At 36.7% G+C, this 21,822-nt stretch overlaps 3 protein-coding genes across 3 annotated transcripts; all 3 read right to left on the reverse strand.

Moving 5' to 3' along the window:
• Window positions 1–213: 213 nt before the first annotated feature.
• Window positions 214–5,666, reverse strand: LOC141721497 (pentatricopeptide repeat-containing protein At5g67570, chloroplastic). The gene is made up of 9 exons (XM_074524439.1): window positions 5,066–5,666; window positions 4,315–4,506; window positions 4,132–4,213; window positions 3,779–3,970; window positions 3,583–3,696; window positions 3,020–3,113; window positions 2,783–2,940; window positions 1,886–2,323; window positions 214–1,409 (listed from the first exon to the last, which is right to left on the reverse strand). The coding sequence occupies exons 1-9, from the start codon at window positions 5,611–5,613 to the stop codon at window positions 627–629; spliced, it is 2,601 nt and encodes an 866-aa protein (XP_074380540.1). The 5' UTR covers window positions 5,614–5,666; the 3' UTR covers window positions 214–626.
• Window positions 5,667–5,722: 56 nt separating this feature from the next.
• LOC141719997 (uncharacterized) lies at window positions 5,723–6,400 on the reverse strand. The gene has a single exon (XM_074522359.1). The coding sequence runs from the start codon at window positions 6,398–6,400 to the stop codon at window positions 5,723–5,725; it is 678 nt and encodes a 225-aa protein (XP_074378460.1).
• Window positions 6,401–7,746: 1,346 nt separating this feature from the next.
• Window positions 7,747–9,504, reverse strand: LOC141719998 (uncharacterized). Its single transcript, XM_074522360.1, has 2 exons — window positions 8,542–9,504; window positions 7,747–8,385 (listed from the first exon to the last, which is right to left on the reverse strand). The coding sequence occupies exons 1-2, from the start codon at window positions 9,502–9,504 to the stop codon at window positions 7,747–7,749; spliced, it is 1,602 nt and encodes a 533-aa protein (XP_074378461.1).
• Between the last annotated feature and the right edge of the window lie 12,318 nt (window positions 9,505–21,822).

Here is a 21,822-nt window from a genome sequence, read left to right on the forward strand (position 1 = left end):
GATGACCTGGGTCATGGGTTGGCTCCGGGCCTGGTCTCTCCACTTAATTATTCTGGGAGAGGGGAGTCTTGATCTATCGATTGAACCTGATACCCCTTTAGGTCCAGGTTGGATCCTAACCAGGTTTTTTATACCCTATAAGCTCATATAGGGATACGGAGCAATACACGAGCTGAACAAAAACTAAATGCTAATTATGATGACAATATAACTGAACAGGATTAAGATGATGACATTATGAATAAAAATGAATATACGAGTAAAGAACACCAGGCATAACGAATGAGACAACAAAACTGGATAATCAACTCACAATATAAAAATTAAATGTTATCCACCCCCAGATTTCATGGTACCGCTGCTATTTTCATAATCACATTCATTCATTCAAATGCCATTACAAATGATCTTGACCACGTATCACCCCCAGATTTCACGGTACCACTGCTCATTTATAACAACCCCCCCCCCCCAACTCTTTCTGTTCATCGTCTTCTTCCCCGGTCATATTCTCTGGTGACCTCACCATCGGAAAATCTTCTTCTTTTACCGCCGTCTCTACCTCCAGCTATAATCTCCTTCTTTCTAATACTCTTCTCTCCCGATGTCAATGTTGTTACCCCCAATCACACTTGGTCAAATAGCTGAAAGGAGAATAAAATACCATCTTTTTTTCTGCTCTCCTTCCATTTTTGTAGTATTTCATTTGCTGAAGGCACATCTGATCTTTGAGAGTCGCCAAATTCTGTCTCTGGAAAGTTATGATCCAACATGTGATAAAGATTAGAGTCCCCAAGTTCTTCGCTTTTGGAGTTTTTGTCCAAAAGTGTATCAACATTTTCTCCATAAGCAAAATCAGAGGAAGCATCAACCGTATTGTGTTTATCCATTCCGTTGCATTGAAAACCAACATTCTTATGTTCAGGCACAAGTTCCGGATCAGTAGATTCTTCTATATCATCACTAGGTACATCACTGGTGACTGCATTATCATTTACATCAACCTTAAATCTATTTCTATAATCCTCTGGAAGTGATTCACTTATGGTTTCTTCACCATGACGTACAAAATTTAAGTTGCTTGTTGCATTACTCGTTCCGCAAAGAAATTGCAATACCCTTATCAAATTTGAGACGGACACTTCTTCTGTTAACTCATGATGGCAGAGGGAGTCAAATAGTTCCTTTAAAATATCCTCGTTAATCCTTTCAACATTATCTTCAAAGAGGCGCTTCCATTGCATCTCACTAACTTGAAATGGAGCATACGCCAAGGTGTTGACAATGGCAACAGCTCGTTCATAATCACGTTGAGCTGAGGCTTGACATACCATTTCAGTGAAGAATGAGAGATGAGGAATTTCACCAGCCCCCAGAATAGTGTCAAATGCATGTTCCAGTAAATCACACTGCAACAAAAACTAGAATTGTTAATAATATGAAAGAGAGAGGCAATTAAATTCTTCGGTATCTGCATCTCTTTTTTAAGTATAGCTCATCTGGAAATTTTACTGCAAAAAAGTTATTGCTTTTATTGCCAGGACACTTAAGATTGCTCCTATTCAAATAAACTGTTGACTCCCTTTCAAATAAGTCTCTTTGCTGTTAAGTGTTGACCTAAAGAAAATTGTAATAGTTATAAGTTGCATGTATGTAGGAAAATTATATTGCAGGTTTACATCCTCTCTTTTTATTATTAAAAAAAAATCCTATATCTATTAAATGATTTGGTCCAGCTTTAAAGAGATTGACAACGAGAAGCCAGAATGCCCGACGAATAAATGGTACACTTATATCCAACAGTCAGACTTCATTTTATTCAAGGAGACAATAAAGTCCATAAGCATCTAACAAAAGCCTTAGACGAGGAAGCTTTAAAAATTACCTTCCCATTTCTGGATGCTTTTACAAGTAGGTGTGCGTGTTTGTTTTGATCAAGCTGATAACCACACAGGACCATCTCCTTGTAGACATTCTCAAAATATTCCCACTGAAGAGCAGCAGCAGAAGCTTCAAGCATAGCAGAATAAGCGTATGTGTCCGGTTTTAAAAAGGAACTATGGTTACTTGGGCAAGCATCAGAACCAGGAACAGTCCTCGTAATATTTTCAAATAATTCTCTAGCCTCTAAAAACATATCATTCTGGCCATAAATTTTCAGCATGGCATTTATGATCCCAATCCCAGGATCACAATGCTCTTTACTGCGCTCAAAGATACATATGCAATGATCAATATATCCACCATCCTTGGCGGACAAAATCATGCCAGTGAAAGTAACCTCCAACGATTTGGTACGGGGAAGTTTTTTAAGCTTCTCAATCTGCAGGCATACATCACGGAGAGGTTATTGAATTGGTGAAATATAATAACTCTATATTAATTCATAAGCTAACCATTTAAGTACTAGTCTTGCCTAAATTTTATTTTTAGAATTTAAATTGAACACAGGACAATATAAACTGGGGATGGCATAACTGTGATGCATGTTCATTTTTATGTGACTGTCTGTGTTTGAGAGCGAGCGAGCACATATATATTGCAATTTACAAGGATGATGAACCTGATCGTGATTAAACTGCATTCTAGGCATTTTCAAAAGAGGATTTTAGCAGTTCCTACTAATGAAGTAAAAGAACTGTAAAATTATATACTACCGTAGAAAGAGAAGAGATGCCTTTCTAAAACAAAACTAGTTTGCAAGGACAGTTGTAATTTGATCATAGTATCTTAAGCAACCTAAAGAGTAGATATGACGGAATTGTGAAGGAAGAGAACCAACCTCCTCCATAGCTTCTAGCCACCTCCCATTTGTGCAAAGGCAGCACGCAAGCTCGTAGTATACTAAAGCTGCGCCAACCAATCCTCTTTGTTCCATCTCTCTTACCGCCTGAACAGCTTCATTAACTTTCCCTTCCTCCCTAAAGGCTCTAACAAGAACTAAGATCAACAGTTAACTATATTGAGGTTTATGCACCATTCATCTACTAACTTGAGGGTTAGGGAGAAGAGTAAGTACCTTTATACGTAAGGGCTTTCATTGCTTCCCCGCTTCTCTTCATCTTCCAAAAGTACTCATGAACCAGGTCATACTTCTTAGATTGCAGCATTACCTTTCAATGAACAATTCCTGTAAGACTTGACTACAACTGTAGATTTAAACATAATATACTTGAATTAAAGGAATACTTTTTTTAGATAATTAAATTGAAGTAATACTTACTTCTGCTTACATAATTAATAAATTAAAGATTAAATAATATGCATGGGTCATAATATGGATACCAAGACAAACATACTGAAATGGGACCCCAACAACCTTGCTTGTTACTTTATTTATTTTTATATAATTCGAATTGAAATCTTTCATTAGTATCTGATAACTATAACAGCTCAAAAGGATATACAAACCATTACAACAGTTGGCTTAATAATCGAACATACAAACACACTACAACACTTTTCAATTGTCGAATCTACACAAAAAGAAATTGCTTTAAAAAAAGGATAATTTTAAGAATAGAAAAAGTGAGAAACACAGTGAAACATTGTATGTAGGCCGGTTTCATATAATAAATTTACCTCCATTGCAAGTCCAAAAGTTGCTCCATTGGGTTTTAGACCACCCTTCCTCATCTCCTCAATCACCCAAGACACACCCTTCCATTGTCGGGATGTAACACAAGCATTAAGTATCTGTCCACACCATTCCAGGGATCATCAGATGTTCAATAATAATATTACTCTTAAAAATCAAAACATGGAGTACAGATCTTACAGCATTATAAACAACCACATCCGGCTGCCTAACAGGGTCCCAGTTCTTCCACCTCATATTCTTTATTTTTCTCGAAGGTTTTCGCTTCATACGCTCAACAATGCTTACCAAATCCTTCAGATATCCAGCTTGACCCAGTGTGACCGCAATACTGTGATATGCGGCCATGTCAGGATATATGTGGTAGTCTCCCTATATAACATTGAGTCAAGAAAAATCCAACACTTTCGTATAAGGATCACAGGCCATGTCAGGATATATGTGGTAGTCTCCCTATATAACATTGAGTCAAGAAAAATCCAACACTTTCGTATAAGGATCACAATTTTCTAAGTAATCATTATATTACTTACACACATCAGATTGAATATTTGAAGGGCATCATCAGGCCTTCTAGCCCTTCCAAGAACTGCCAACAGTTTTGTATATACATATCTACAAAATGCATTAATTTAATTCATTAATCATAAAGGAAACAACTTTCTCCACAAATAACACCAAATTAAAACGATTAGCAAAAGGAAAAACAAACATACCTGCTCTTGTATTGTTTATGATCCTTGGAGTTGTAAACCCACTCCACAACAGATAAGGCATGACTCCACTGACCTCTATCACCAAGCATTTGCAAAATCTTAACCAACTGTAGTTCAGTAAAAAGTAACTCTGATTGCTTCATCATCCTTCCAAATTTATAGTCCTTCACAGTTAGCTTCATGTCACTTAGCCTGCATCATAACGAAAAACAAACAACACATTCAGTATAGGTAGCAATGTCTTACACCACTCAGAACCCGACTCGATTTTACAAAGGCAGAACTTAATAATAACAGCAAACGAATCAATTAGCCCAAATATAAACTAATTATTCCAGTAAGTTTTAGAACCACACCAATCCGAAACATCCTCATCCCTCTAACAAACATTGAACTAGCAACAGCCAAAGCGCACACTTACCAATAAAAAAAAGACACATTTCATCACTCATCAACCCGAAAAAACTTATTAAAATTTTATTTACCCCACCAAATTGCACCTGCATTTTCATTTACGAACACAACCCATAAACCAAAATTAACATCCTAAACATTCAACACCAACCCATCAAAAACTCACACTTCATCACTTATCAACCCGAAAAACGTATTAAATTTTTATTAACCCCGCCGAATTGCACCTACATTTTCGTATACCAGCACAACCCATAACCCAAAATAAACATCCTAAACATTCAACCACAAAACCTCAAAAAAAACACATAAAAACACACTAAACAACTACACATACTTATCAACAAGAAATCGCATAGCTTCCGCCTCGGGGCGCTTCGGTCTCACCCACTTCTCCTTCCTCCCATCCACCAATCCCCACCCCTTATCTTCAAATTCTTCAACATCATCATCCAATAGCCACCTAAACTTCTCCCTCTCACCTTCAATAAAATCACCCAACTCTCTCAAATGCTCAAACTTCAACTTCTCTCCCACACTCTCCCCATCTCCGAAACTCGAAAGCTCTCTCAATTCATTCCTCTCCAATCTCTCCCAAGGCTTCCCAAAAACAGTTTCTTTCTTGAAATTCTTGTACTCTTTCTTGATTTCTTGGAAATAGGCCTTATGGGCTAGTTCTTGATCAGGTTCTTGATTAAAGATTGGATTTTTATGGGTTTTGCGGAGGGTTTTGAGGCGGTGTTTCTTGGTAAGAGTGTGGATGATTTTGGGAGTTGGGGTTATGTTCTGTTTGAGGAGCTTTGTTTTAATAGAGTTAATGTCAATTGGACTTGGTTGTATCGGTGGAGTTGATTGAAGAGGAGCTGCTGAAGGTGGAGCTTCCATTGAGTATCAGACCGGCAATAAGATGATAATGAAACTCAAATTATCAGCCTCAAAATTCTCAGTTTTGTTAAAATATTTTTTTTTTTTGAATAAATCGTACTTGCATATATTAAATTGCTTCCAAAGCAAGATTACATGAGATAAAATCTGGAGCAGTATAATGCCACTCCATAGGACATGTCGTAGAATAAGCAGTTTGTGCTAATAAATGGGCCACTTTATTCGCAGATCGACTCACATAAACAAATGACACATCCTCAAAGTGTCTAATTATATCACTACATTCTTCGACAATAGTATCAAAAACTGATTTACCCCTCTCATGTTTCAATGCATCCACCAGTATCTTGGCATCCGATTCGAAAATACATCTTGTACTCCTCAATTGGCTCATCCATTCTAACGCATCTTTCAAACTGCATGCTTCTGCTTCACGTACTTGTCTGGTACTTCGGAGTATGTTTGTTCTAGCTCGAACAAACTGACCACAGTCATCTCTTACCACACATCCAACGCCAATATGATCATCACCTTGTCGATAAGCTGCGTCAATGTTAATTTTAAAGTAACCTCCAGGAGGTTTACTCCACGTCTTTACATTTCCATGACCACTGTTACAAATCACCTTATTCTCCTGCTTAGCTCGTCTCCAATCTGTGACTAAATTTAGAGCCATAGCTTTAATTCCAAAAGCAGAAGTGTTAACCCTCTCCCATATCCATTTATTACGTCTTGACCACAGGCTCCAACAAATAAGTCCCACCATCCAATACCAAGACACTGTCATGGATGTGTTTAAACGGATCTTCAACACAGGGGATAATGAGAAGTGCATTATCAACTCCTCACAGTGAATTCCCCTTTGTCTTCCAACATCCAATACCAAGAATCCTCTCGATCTCTCGAAGGTATAGGAATTTGTTGAATCAGTTTCCTATCTCTTTCATTGAATATATCCTGGAGAATGTCTTCATCCCAACATTTTTTAGTCTCATCTAAACAGTTATGAACATAAGCATCTTGGAGATATTCATTATTCGCAGTTATGAGGTATCCATTATCCACATCTGGCAACCAAGGTATTTTCCAGATCCTTGTTGTTTTTCCATTACCAATTCTTCTACGAATCCCTTGCTGAACAGTTCCTTGGGCTGCCATTATACTTCTCCATAAATAACTCGGATTCGAACCAACTACAGCATTCAAAAAATCAGATTTGGGATAATATCGAGCTGTCATGAACTTACTAACCAACGTGTTACTTTCATTAATCAGACGTCACGCCTGTTTTGCTAGCATAGCCACATTAAAATCCTTCAATTTCTTGAATCCCAAACCACCATCTTCCTTGACTGTACATAATCTGTCCCAGGATAGCCATTTAATTCATCCATTCGTTCCACTCTTACCCCACCAGAAAGCATTCACCTTCTTCTCTATACGATCACACACTTCATTCGGGATCAAAAATAAATTCATCCAGAAGTTTGGTATAGATTGTGCTGCTGTCTTAAGGAGTGTTACTTTTCCAGCCCTCAAAATTGACTGCTTACTCCAGCCCTGCAATTTTTGATCAACACGATCTACTAGGAAACCAAACTCTGCCACCTTATTATGCCCAACCCGCATTGGCAAACCCAGATACTTACCAGGTAAATCAGCCTCTCTCACTCCTATTTCTCGGCACACCTCCTGTTTAGTATCAGCCATAGTATTAGGTGAAAAAGTCACCACTGATTTGTTGAAATTCACCTCATGTCCAGACATGTGTTCATACCGTTCCAAAATCCTTTTCATTACCTTTGCCTCTGATGCATTTGCCTGGAAGAAAAAATAGCAGTCATCCGCAAATAAAAGATGGGATATTGTTGGTGCTCCTCTTGCTACTGTACATCCATGAATAATCCCAACTTGCTCATTTCTTCTAATTATTGCACTTAAGCCTTCCGCGCACAGTATGTAGATGTATGGTGCTATGGGATCTCCTTGCCGTAGACCACGTTGAGGCACTATTCTTCCAAATTCCTCCCCATTATGTGTAAAACTATACGAAACTGAACGTATATATTTCATAATTCGATCCATCCATAACTCGTGAAACCCAAACCTCCTCATCATATCATGAATAAAGTTTCATTCCAGCCTGTCATAAGCCTTCGAAATGTCAATTTTCAATGCAGCCAATCCATTTTTTCCTTGTGTTCGTCTCTTCATGTAGTGGTTTATTTCAAATGCCAGCATTGCATTGTCAGTAAGTAATCGTCCTTCTATAAAAGCACTCTGCTTGTCAGACACAATAGATTTGAGACATTGTTTCAACCTGTTTGACAGTACTTTAGACAATATTCTCGCCAACACATTACAGAGAGAGATAGGTCTGAGATCAGCACACGTTTGAGGAGTCTTAACTTTCGGTATCAAGCAAACAAGTGAGTGATTTACCCCTTCTCGAAGAGTACCCGTAGTCATAAAAACCTGACAGAAACGAACAACATCCACTCCTACTACACTCCAAAATGACCGAAAAAACGCTGGATTAAAACCGTCCGGACCAGGAGATTTGTCCGGGTGCATAGAAAATACTGTGTTCTTAACTTCCTCAACCGTTATAGGAGCTATTAGGTCCTCATTTTCAATATCTGAAATCTGCTGTACGGTTTCTCTTTCCGTTAACTTACCATCTATATTCGTTGATTCAAACAGCTGAGAGAAGTGCCCTTCAATTGCCCCATGAATTCCCTCTGTTGATTCTTGCCATACTCCATCCGCATCCTTAATACGTTGAAACACATTATTTTTCCTTCTACCCGATGCGAATTTGTGAAAAAACCTTGTATTACAGTCTCCTTCCCTTAACCAAAAGTTCTTCGCTCATTGTTTCCAATATATTTCCTGTTTTTCCAGCAAATTCATGTACTCCCATCTAACCCCATTATACTCATTGATACCCTGTCTGTCCCTCCGAGATCGAAGCTTCCTCAGCCTATATCTATATTCCTGCCCTTTTTTTTTATACTCACAACTAATTCCCCCACCCCATTCTTGTAATTTAAGCCCACAAAAATTAATCTTTGCCATTAGCTCCAACTCTACTGCTTCGTTCCATCCATTCTTTACTACAATCTCACATTCACTTTCTCTGAGCCACGAGTTCTCAAATCGAAACCTTCTTTCTTTCCTCCTATAAACTTTCTTATTTAACTGCAAATATAGAGGTAAATGATCCGACGTTGCAACCTCCAGAACTTGAACTTCCGCTTGCGGGAACAAATTACACCAGTCTTGAGTTGCCAGACCTCTATCTAACCTCTCCTGGACCCAATTACAACTTCCTCTGGATTTCTCCCACATATACTTCTCCCCTATAAAACCCAAATCTGTCAATCCACAAGCATCCACAACCTCTGTAAAACCTTGAAGAAGATTATATGGCTGTGGTCTACCACCTCGCTTCTCATCTGCACTCATCATATCATTAAAGTCGCCAATGATGCACCACGGAAGATTGGACTTTCTTGCTAAATCTCTTATTAACTCCCATGATTCATGTCTCCTTCCTCTTTCCGGACACACGTAAAATCCCGTATACCTCCACCGACCTACATGATCATTAGCAACCTCAAAATCAACATAGTGCTTAGTACTACCAGTAACAACACAACCCCCCTCATTCTTCCATAACAAGGCAAGCCCCCCGCTATGACCCTGAGCATCTACTGACCAACAATCTGCATAATTAAGAGCCTTACAAACTTCAATTATTCTACTATGTTTTGCTAATGTTTCTGACAAGAAAATTATATTAGGTTTTATTTGTTGGGTAAGCTCCTTTAGAAAATGAATTGTCCGTGGTTTACCCAGCCCACGACAATTCCACGCTAATAGACTCATTGTTGTAGGCGGGCCTGGAAACCAGGTCCCGCCTCTATCAAGTTTTTTGGCCCATCTATCTTATTAACAAGCCCATCATGTCCTTTGTTTGACTCCTCATTCAGCCGTTTACGTTTTGAATCAATCACAACATTATCTTCTATTGTTAAATTCCCGCCCAATGTTACATCCTCCGTAATTGTTGCCTTCACGTCCTGTATTTTGTTTCCCTGCTGTTTATTAGCAAAACAGATTGCACCACTCTCTCCTGAAATTTCGGTAATCTGTCCATCCACTTCCATGAATCTCTCACCTGTTTTCTGTGTTTGTTCCCCATTGTTCGAGTTTGAAGCTCCACCGGAATTCGAACTCCAGGCATAACCCCCATCTGGTCCATTCCTCAACCACCTTGCCCCAATATTTTGATTTCTACCTGCTTTCATCGGTGCCCTGAGCCATGTACCATAGGCTCTTTCTATTATTTTATCCGGATTATCATATACAATTCCACAATCACGATCTGAGTGCCCCAAGAGTCCACACACAAAACAGAACGTACTCCAACGCTCATATTTGAAGTTTATCCATGTCCAAGTACCCCCCCCTCTCTCTTAATCTTCATTTTCCTTTTAAGAGGCTTATCAACATCCATTGTCACTCTAATACGTACAAACAATTTCCATCCACCTTTAACATTCTAAGAATCTGTTTTAATAAACACTCCTATATAATCTCCTATACTCTTCAATATCCTCTCTGATAGCATCCCAGTAGGCAAGTCATAAATCTGAACCCATATATCCATTCGATTTAACCTCACCAGGTGTGCATCTTCATTGGCCTCTAGCTTGTGGTGCAGTAACAGATTTTGTTCAAATGTCCGTGGCCCTCCTTCAACAACCTTCTGTAAATCGAGAACATGAAAAAACACGAACGAGTACCTCTGTCCACCTAGGTCATGGATTTCCATCCCCTCTTTTGGTCTCCAAATTGATGCCAGCACATTTTGCATTGCTTGAAAATTAATGTTTTTCTCACTCAGAAACCTCTCAATCAACACTAATGTTTTCTCCTGTACTCCATTCTCTGTCCCCCCTACAATAATTCCTTCCCCTCCTTCATCTTCCAATGCCAACCGAGCGTACATTTCTTCCAAATTCATTGGATTAGAAAACATAATGAACAAATTGAATCAACAGTCTGCAAACGTAAAATGATGGAAAGATGATTGAATGAAATATGAATGATTAATAATTTATAAACTTGCCATATAGACAAGACAACTCTGGATATCCAGAGAGAGCTAGTAGTATTTAGTTTTGTTAAAATATTTGAATAAAAATAAAGTGATTATGAAAGCGTATCGACCAAGTCTCTCAAATCTTACACATGAAGACTTGTAAAGCTTATCGAGGAAGACTCGTAAAACTTAAACTTATTGAGGAAGTTTTGTAATACTTAATGAAAAAAATTTGAATAACTTACTTAGTAAGCCTTGTAAACCAACTACTATAAATAGCTCATTTAGCTAATGAAATGAAACACAATTTTCTCTCCATCTTCTATTCTCCTATACTTCCTCTACATTAAACATAACTAATATTTTCAATCAAGGTTTATAACAAAGGTTTATAACACGTTATCAGCACAAGTCTCTACCAACTGAAGTTTTATTCTCGAAAGAGTTGCGACTTATTCTGACCCATGAATCTCTATCAACTAAAACTATTTCATAAAAGAGGTACGTTTTCTTTTCCTCATTTTCTTCTAAATATTATTACATAATTATGTTACCGATTAAAATCTATAAAGATGGCTATGCCGTCAAGTAATATAAAGATGGCTCTGCCGTCAAGTAATACTACTATAAAGATGGTGCTGCTGTCAAGTAATAATCAAAAGTTTTCTGGTCGGCTATACCATCGTAACTTTTGTATAAAGTTATTATTTCAACTTGCCTGTTTAAATATTATGTGACATATTATATCTTATTTAAAATCTATTCAGAATGGCGAATCTTACAATATTAGAGTTTGTTGCCTTGGATGTTTCGGGGAATAATTATTTGTCATGGGTCCTTGATGCGGAATTACACTTTAGTGCTAATGGCCTAAAAGATACTATTGACCCGGAAAAAATCCCAACTGTTGAACAAAATGCAAAAGTGATTATCTTTCTTAGGCATCACATCCACGAAGATCTAAAATCTGAATACCTCACTATCAAAAATCCACTCACCCTTTGGAATAATCTCAAGGATAGATTTGATCACCGGAAATTTGTTCACTTGCCATCTGCCCAATATGACTGAATTAATTTGAGGTTACAAGATTTCAAATCTGTAGCTGAATATAATTCTGCTCTTTTCAAGATAAGCTCAAAATTAATTTTATGTGGTGAAAATATTACTGATGCTGAAATGATTGAAAAGACCCTCTCAACCTTTCACCCCAACACTATGATCCTGGCTCAACAATATAGGGAGCGTAATTTTCAGAAATATGGCGAGCTGACATCTCTCCTTCTTGTGGCTGAAAAGAATAATGAGTTGCTAATGAAAAATCATCAGATACATCCCACAGGCTCTGTCTAGTTACCTGAAGTACATAACACGTCATTCCTGAAGAATGAACGTGGGAAAGGGCAGAGAGGAGGACGAGGTTATGGACGAAACCGTGGACGTGGAAATTTTCGTGGTCGGTTTCACAATCAATATCATTCTGGCCACCTGAAGTGGCAACGTGATGGTTACAACTCTGGCCACCAGAAATGGCAACGTGAAGTGCCAAGTAAAAGAAAGGCACCCCAAGAAGGAGAGAACTGAGGCATCTGTCATAGGTGTGGATCTGAGGGGCACTGGCAACGTACTTATCGCACACCCAAACATCTTGTTGATCTCTACGAATCATCCAAAAGGAATAATGGAAAGAGAGTAGAAACCAACTTCGCTAATTATAATCTAGTTAATGAACCAGTCAATAAGGCCTCAAATGAAATAGATACTGGTGCTAATCTTTATTATGGTTTAGACGACTAGACTTCATATGTATTGTCTTGCTTTACTTATTTTCTTTGTGTTTTACTTATGTACTCATTTTATGTACTTGTTTCATGTTGTTGTTCTATGTACTCGGTGTGTTTTTAATAAAGATATTTTTCGTTTATATATGTATAGAGAAGGAAGATATATGCATTGTTGACTGCGCAACCATACACACTATTTTACAGAGTCAGAAATACTTCTCACAGTTGACTAAAACCAACTCACATGTCTGGACGGTATCGGGTATATCAAATATAATAGAAGGTTTTGGAAAAGTTAGTTTTCTTCTACCAAATAAGACACACATACACATACAAGAGGCTCTATACTCTAGCAAGTCAACTAGAAACCTACTGAGTTTATAAGATATCCGTCTTAATGGGTTTCACGTTGAAACTACTAATGAGAATAAAAAAGAATATCTTCTCATCACCTCAAACACCGTTGACGATAAAAGGGTCCTAGAAAAATTCCACTTGGTTTCTTCAGGATTATATGTTACGAGTATGCGAGTTCTTGAATCTCATAGTGTCAACATTCCCAAAGTCATAGACCCAAAACTACTTTCCCTTTGGCACGAAAGACTCGGTCATCCAGGAGTATCTATGATGTGTCGTATCGTTGAAAATTATGTGGGACATCCTCTTAAAACTCAGAAGATAATATCCCAAGATGAACTTCATTATTCAGCATGTTCCTTAGGAAAACTGATTGTCCGACCATCCCCAGTTAAGCTTCAAACCGAGTCCCCGAAATTCTTAGAAAGAATTTAAGGTGATATTTGTGGTCCTATTCATCCATCTTCTGGCCCATTTAGGTACTTTATGGTTTTAATTGATGTGTCAACTCGATGGTCTGATGTATGTCTACTAACAACCCGAAATACAGCCTTTGCCAAATTACTTGCCCAAATAATTAAACTTCGAGCTCAATTTCCTGACCATCCCATTAAATCAATCCGACTATATAATGCTGCTGAATTTACATCTGCAACTTTTAATGAATATTGTATGTCAATAGGAATCTCAGTCGAACACCCGGTGGCTCACGTACATACACAAAATGGTTTAGCAGAATCCTTAATTAAAAGAATTCAACTTATTACCCGTCCCTTACTCCTAAGGGCAAAGTTACCTATATTTGTTTGGGGTCATGCAATACTTCATGCTGCAAATATAATTAGAATAAGGCCTTCTACTTACCACAAGCAATCCCCTCAAAAATTAGTTCTTGGTCAAGTACTTAATATATCTCATTTAAAAGTATTTGGTTGTGTTGTGTATGTTCCTATATCACCACCACAAAGAAATAAAACGGGACCTCAAAGAAGAATTGGTATATATGTTGGTTTTGATTCTCCATCTATTATAAGATATCTAGAACCATTAACTGGTGATGTTTTTACTGCTCGCTATGCTGATTGTCATTTTGATGAATCCATGTTCCCTAAATTATGGGGAGATAATGATTTGCATAAATTAAATTCCGAAATATCATGGAATGCATCAGGATTAAATTCTATTGATTCACGTACTAATAAATGTGAATCTGAAGTTCAAAGAATTATTCATATGCAAAATATTTCTAATCAAATGTCGGATGCCTTTAGTGACCCTAGACATATTATAAGGTCACATATACCTGCTGTTAATGCTCCGGAATGAGTTGAAATCCCTACTAAGAAATCAATTCCTGAAGAATTGATTGGTGATTCAAAGCCACGCCAGAAGCGTGGTAGACCTATAGGTGCAAAAGATATTGTACCACGAAAACGGAAATTGATTGGAATTGCCCCAGTAGTGGCAAAAGTTTCAGAAAATACCCCAGAAGTGGTATTTCCTCCTGAAGAGGTTAAAGTCCCTGAAGTGGCTGTAACAAAACTCCCAGACGTGGGATTGCCTCTAGAAGAGAATGTTACCCCAGAAGTGGCACATGCCCCAGAAGTGGCAAATGCTTCCACAGGAGTAAAGGTACCTGAAAATTATGAGATCTCAATGAATTATGTCCATAACGTGAAATTATTGGATCGTGGGAGTATTGAGGTTGATGATGTATATGCTTTTTCTGTGGCATCTGATATTATTATGAACTCCGATCCTGAACCACAAAGTGTGGAAGAGTGTCGACACCGAGATGATTGGCCAAAATGGAAAATTGTGATTCAAGAAGAATTGCAATCCTTGCGCAAGAGAAATGTATTTGGACCTGCAGTCCAAACACCAGCTGGTGTAGTCCCTGTCGGGAATAGATGGGTGTTTATATGAAAACGAAATGAGAAAAATGAAATTGTGAGATATAAGGCCCGGCTAGTAGCCCAGGGAATCTCTCAAAGACCTGGTTTTGATTACCAGGAAACATACTCTCCTGTGATGGATGGAGTTACTTTTCATTTTCTAATGGGTATGGCTTGTATGGAAAAACTGGAAACACGTTTGATGGACGTTGTGACGGCATACCTATATGGATCACTTGATAGTGATATTTATATGAAAATTCCTGAAGGGTTAAATATTGAGGACAATAAGCCTCGACATTTATATTCTGTTAAATTACAATGATCATTGTATGGTTTGAAACAATCTGGTCGTATGTGGTACAACAGGCTTAGTGATTACTTATTGAATGGTGGATATGTTAATAATCAAGTGTGTCCTTGCATTTTTATTAAACGATCATCAACTGGTTTTGTTATTATTGCTGTATATGTGGATGATTTGAATATTATCGGTACTACTGAAGATATTACTAATGCTGCTAACTATTTGAAAAATGAGTTTGAAATGAAAGATCTTGGAAGGACAAGATTTTGTTTAGGTATACAGGTGGAGCACTTATCTTCGGGAATATTTATTCATCAATCAAACTACACTGAAAAGATTCTTGATCGGTTTTACATGGACAAAGCTCATCCACTAACCACACCAATGGTTGTTCGATCACTCGAGGTTGAAAAGGATCCTTTCCGTCCTAGAAAACAAGATGAAAAAACTCTTGGACCTGAAGTTCCATTTCTCAGTGCAATTGGCGCTCTCATGTATCTTGCAAAAAACACACGGCCTGATATTGTATTTGTAGTGAACCTGTTGGCAAGATTTAGTTCTGACCCTACTAAAAAGCATTGGGATGGAATAAAACATATATTCAGATATCTTCGAGGGACAATCGATCTTGGACTATTCTTCCCAAATAATTCAAGATCACGGCTAGTTGGATACGCAGATGCTGGATACATGTCAGATCCTCATTTTGGGCGATCACAAACAGGTTACCTATTTATATATTGTGATACTCCTATCTCTTGGAAGTCTACAAAACAGACCATGGCTGCAACTTCATCAAACCACACAGAGTTACTAGAAATTCATGAAGCAAACAGAGAATGTATTTGGCTAAGGTCGGTCATTCAACATATTCGAGAATCATGTGGACTATCAAGTATTTCAGACAGTCATATAGTTTTATTCGAGGATAACTCGGCCTGAATCAAACAACTTAAGGAAGGATATATTAAAGGGGATCGAACAAAACACATATTGCCAAAATTCTTCTACATTCGTGAACTTCAAGAAAATGGTGATATTGATGTTTAACAAGTTCGCTCATGTGATAATCTAGCGGATATATTTACAAAGTCACTACCTACATCAATATTTGAGAAGCTGAGAAATAATATGGGTATGCGGAGGTTAAAAATTTTGCTACATCAAAATATCAAAATGTGAGATATTTTATTCAGGGGGAGGCTGTACTCTTTTTCCTTGGCAAGGTTTTTATCCCACTGGGTTTTTCCTTGCAAGATTTTAACGAGGCAGTCAATCTTTGGAATAACTCGCATTTGACAATCAAGGGGGAGTGTTAAAATATTTGAATAAAAATAAAGTGATTGTCAAAGCGTATCGAGGAAGTCTCTCAAATCTTACTGAGGAAGACTTGTAAAGCTTATCGAGGAAGACTTGTAAAACTTATTGAGGAAGTTTTGTAATACTTAATGAAGAAGATTTGAATAGCTTACTTAGTAAGCCTTATAAACCAACTACTATAAATAGCTCATTTAGCTAATGAAATGAAACACAACTTTCTCTCCATCTTCTATTCTCCTATACTTCATCTATATTGAAGATAACTAATATTTTCAGTCAAGGTTTATAACAAATTTATACTTGTTGTAAATTTTAGTGTTTTGTTGTAAATTTTAGTGTTAGTATGTGTTATAGATATATATTTAAGGTAAATTGTATATTATTTAAATATCATAAGTTTGTTATAATTGATTGTAATTTCTAAGTAATGGTAAAATAGTAGTCTTAGGAGTTGAAATTTTAATAATGCATTTAATGCTACTGTTCTTCATCTTAGCTATAAATATGGCTTGGGTGAATGTAAAACTTGTACCAAGCACTCTCTGCCTCCCTCCGATTTATCATTCTTTCCCTCTCATATTTAGTATCCCCTTCTAATATTATTAAAGCTAGTATATTACAACACGTTATCAGCACGAATCCATGCCGAAACTGAGAAGGTATAATTATAATTTAAATATACATATATATGAGTAGACGTGGTTACACCCTCTACATATAATTTAAATATATATGACCGGAGTAGATGTGATTACACCCTATACTAATAATTTAAATATATATGGTCTAAGCACCATCTATTAAAATTATTTTATGGTACCATTTAATTTTGGGTAATGACGAAGTATAGTGGGAACCGTAATTTATAAATTGCATACTTATCGGATAATAACTTTTGTGCCCTAATTAACTTATGCATGATTTTTTCACTTAAATTTATTATTTTTCGATGATAACCTGAATACGCAGACATCCATATGGCGGGTGAAAATTCATTTGTCATTCTATATATAGATCTATTCATAATATCAATGATAATAATGATATATACATTGATTATTGCGTATTTGTTAACGCACCTGATTAACTAAGATTAATGTAATATTTATATTGATGAATTAAAATTTAATAATTTTCGTGTTAATTCAAATTTAGTATGACAAATATTACAAGCTTGTCGTTCATTGCCTTGGACATTTCTGGCGATAATTATTTATTATGGGTACAAGATGTAAAGTTGTACTTGGGTTCAAAGAAATTAAGCGATACAATAAAGGTAGAAAATAAATCCACAGTTGAAGAAAACTTTACCTCTACAATTTTTCTCCGACACCACATCTATGAAAATTTAAAATCTGATTACTTAGAAGTCGAGGATCCATTTATTTTATTTTATAATAAAATCTAAAGGATAGGTTCGATCACCAGAAACTAGTTTATCTACCTGCAGCTGAAAATGATTGGGCTAATTTAAGACTTCGGGATTTTAACAGTGTCCGAGCATATAGCTCTGCTTTGTTCAAAATAAGTTCTAGGCTTATTATGTGTGGTGAGAAAGTTACGGAGAAAAGAAAAAAATGATAAAACACTATCAACTTTTCACCTCAACAATATCAACTTAGCAGAGATGTACAGGGAACGCAAATTTACCAAGTTCAGGAATCTTCTATCAACTCTCCTCGTTGCTGAATAGAATCATGAATTGGTGATTAAGAATCATCAATCCCGTCCAACAGGATCTGCCCCATTACCTGAAGTAAATAACATGTCATTCTAGCAGAATGTACGTGGAAAAGGGTATAGAGGTGGACGAGGCCAAGGTCGCAACTGTGGACGAGTTCCGTGCCACGGGCATTTTCGTCCATATAACAACTCTGGTTACCAGAAATGGCAATCTGAATCACAGAGTAAAAGAAAGACACCATGAGGAGGAAAAACTGAAAATGTTTGCTATAGGTGCGGCATGGATGGGCATTGGACACGTAATTGTCATGCCCCAAATCATCTTGTTAATCTATACCAATCTTCTCAAAAATTAAAAGAGAAAATGGTAGAAACAAATTTCGCCAACAATAACATAGATGATTTTTCAAGAATCACAACTGGAGGAATAAGCATTAATGGTCCGAATGAACCTAACGAAACTCGCATATGGGAGGCTGAAGATTAGTTTTATATAATTACTATGGTAGTGTGTATTGTGTGCTTTATTTTGTTTAAACTATGTAATGTTTTATGTTCTTATCAAATAAATTATGTTTTTCAATCATATACAGAATGGATTCAGAAGATATATGCATTGCTGATTGTGGTACAACTCATACGATTCTACAAAACCGAAAATATTTGACCCATATAACCAAAACTGAAGCTCAAGTTGGAACGATTTCTGGCGTATCTAATATAATCGAAGGTTTTGGAAAAGCTAGTTTCGTCCTACCTAATGGTACCCACATACACATTCCAAATGCATTATATTCTAGTATGTCTACTAGAAATATTCTTAGTTTTTAAAGATACCCGATTCAATGATTTTCACATCAAAACTACCTCTGAGGCTGATAGAGAATATCTTCTTATTACTTACGCTAATCCTAGCAACAAGAAAATCTTAGAAAAGTTTCACTCACTTTCCTCAGGATTATATATAATGGAAATTAGAACTATTGAGTCACACAATGTCATTGCTTCCAAACTCATAGATACAAAATCTTTTACATTTTGGCATAAAAGATTAGGTCATCCTGGCGTCTTTATGATGCGTTGTATTATAGAGAATTCTACTGGTCATCCTCTTAAAGATTTAAAATTTATTTCCAATAATGACCTTCCATGTTCAACATGTTCTTTAGGAAAATTGATTACTCGACCATCTCCTACTAAAGTTCAGCTTAAAAGCTCAACTTTTCTAGAAAGGGTCCAAGGCGACATATGTGGACCTATACACCCATCATCTGGCCCATTTAGGTACTTCATGGTATTAATCGATGCCTCAACTAGATGGTCTCATGTTTGTCTTCTCTCAACTCTTTACATGTATAAATAGAGTGCCACACACTACCACAATGAAAACAAGCATTCAGTGGTTTATGTCTAACTGTTCTATTCCTAAACTCTGATTTGGGAGGAACAATATTTATCTCTTTATTCTTGCTGCAAGAATTAGCAGGATGATTCGTACTACCACAGTTCAAGCATGTTTTCCTAGGTGCATTGGGAGTAGTTACATAATTGCCATTTTTATTAACACCTACTTTACCATTCCTGTTTTTCCTAGGCTTTTTCTTCTTGTCTTTCATGTGTAATTCATTTAGCTTTTGTTTAAGCTGTTTCTGAGTCATTAAACCAATATTTAATGATCTTGTGTGAACCTGTTCATTCTTATCAATATTTAAGTTTGATTTAGGTGCTGAGGTTGAACGTACCTCATTAACTGACTTAACAGCATCATCACTTGAATTAAACTTAATGGGCTTCAACTGAACCTTGTTCAGTTTAACCTTAGTATCAGTATTTACTGGTTTAGTTTTCTCAGTTTCTTTTCCAATTTTCTTATGAGAATTAGATCTATTTGCATATCATAATCCTAATCCCCAACAACCATTTTCTAAAATTTCCTGAGTTGTTTTTCCTGAGTTAGCCCAAAGCTTAATAACCTCTCTTTCTTTAGCTAACTCATTTTCTAGATAAGCATACTTTTATAACAGTTTTTATGTAACATAAACATCATTATCTCTTTCTTTTTGAATTTCTAGCATGAAAAGCATATCAATTTCTAGGCGATCATTCCTTTTCTTTAACTCAGAGTTTTCACTCTTAATTCTATTATTCTCTAAGGTTTGATCCCTATAACTAACATGCAGGGATTTAAGAAACAATCTTGATTCATGAATATCATCAGTATCAAAAACAATGGTGGTTTGAGAGACCTTTAATTCAGCATTGTCAGCCTCAGTATCAGCATTTGCCATAAGAGCATAGTTAACACCATTATCTGAATCTGATGAATCATCTAGTTTTTCTTCTTTGTGATCAAATCTTATTTCTTCTCAGCTTTTGGTTTTCTGCAATCAGCTGAAAAGTGTCCAATTTCATCACAGTTATAGCATATTTCCTTTGAATTGTCAGATTTTCCAAACTTTAATTCCTTCCTATCGGTATTTCTTCTGTCATTCCTCTTATCATAGTTTGAGGAACTGGAACCTTTTCTGGAAAACCTTTTCCCTTTATTGAAGTTCTTGTAGACCATCTTCTTGAAGCTTTTAACCAATAGATCAACCATTTGTTCCATGTCTTCATTGTTGTCATGATCACTGTCAGTATCTAATTCACTATCTGTATTTGAGTCATCATCAGAGTTTGATGACTCAGTATCAGACTTTGCAATCATGGCTTTTCCCTTGGAGAGACCTTTTTCTCCTAGCTTTCTCCTTTGACTTCTCTTGAACCTCAAGTGCAATTGGTCTAGTCTTGGATCATTTTCTCTTGCTTCTTTGCTCTATCTCTAGTTAATGAGTCTTCAGTATGCCATAGATCTCATCTAGAGGTGTTTCATCAAGTTCATAATTAACCCTTATTGATGTGACCTTAAAGTCTCACTTTTCCGGGAGTGCAAGTAGAAACTTCAAGTTTGAGTCCTCTAAATCATATTTCTTGCTGACAAGAGATAAGTCATTCAACAACTTTTGAAATATGTCATAGATCTCAGTTAAGGACTCATTATGTCTTGAGTCAAAGTGCTCATATTCTTGAGTAAGTATTGTCCTCCTATCCTTCTTGATAGCAGTGGTACCTTGACACTTTACTTCTAAAGCATCCAAATTTTATTTGATGTTTTACATCCAATAACCCTATTGGACATAACACTATCAAGACTGCTATGCAAGATAAGTCTGACTTTTGCATCCTTCATGATTGATGATGGATCCTCAGGAGTATAGTCCTTCTTATCCTTATCAACCATCTTTTCTTGTTCTCCTGCAACAACAACATCTACCTTCATTGGTCTATGAGGACCATCACAAATCCTGCTTAGATATTCAAGTTTTGTAGCTTCCAAGCACATGACCGTCCTAACTTTCCAGATTGGATATTCATGTATCTTTAGGATCGGAACCTTGATTGCTTCATACCTACTCATATTACTGCTACTGTATGAAGTGGCTGGGGGTGGTGGTGGTGGTGGATTCTGTGGAGCTTCTTTGTATGCCATTAAAGATTAATTTCCAGATCTTAAACTGTTGGTATGTCAACATCAAGCTCTGATACCAATTATTAGGTTTGTAATCAACTGTAGAGGGGGGGTGAATACAGTTTATCCAAACAATTTGATAAAACTTTAACAGAATCAACAGTTTTTATATTAATCTGATAAAAACTGTTACACAAGTACTCTCTCAAAGGATGAACAATTATCCTTGAGAGCTACAAGATTAT

This window comes from Apium graveolens, chromosome 4, assembly GCF_009905375.1.
Source record: "Apium graveolens cultivar Ventura chromosome 4, ASM990537v1, whole genome shotgun sequence".
Taxonomy (NCBI): Eukaryota; Viridiplantae; Streptophyta; class Magnoliopsida; order Apiales; family Apiaceae; genus Apium; species Apium graveolens.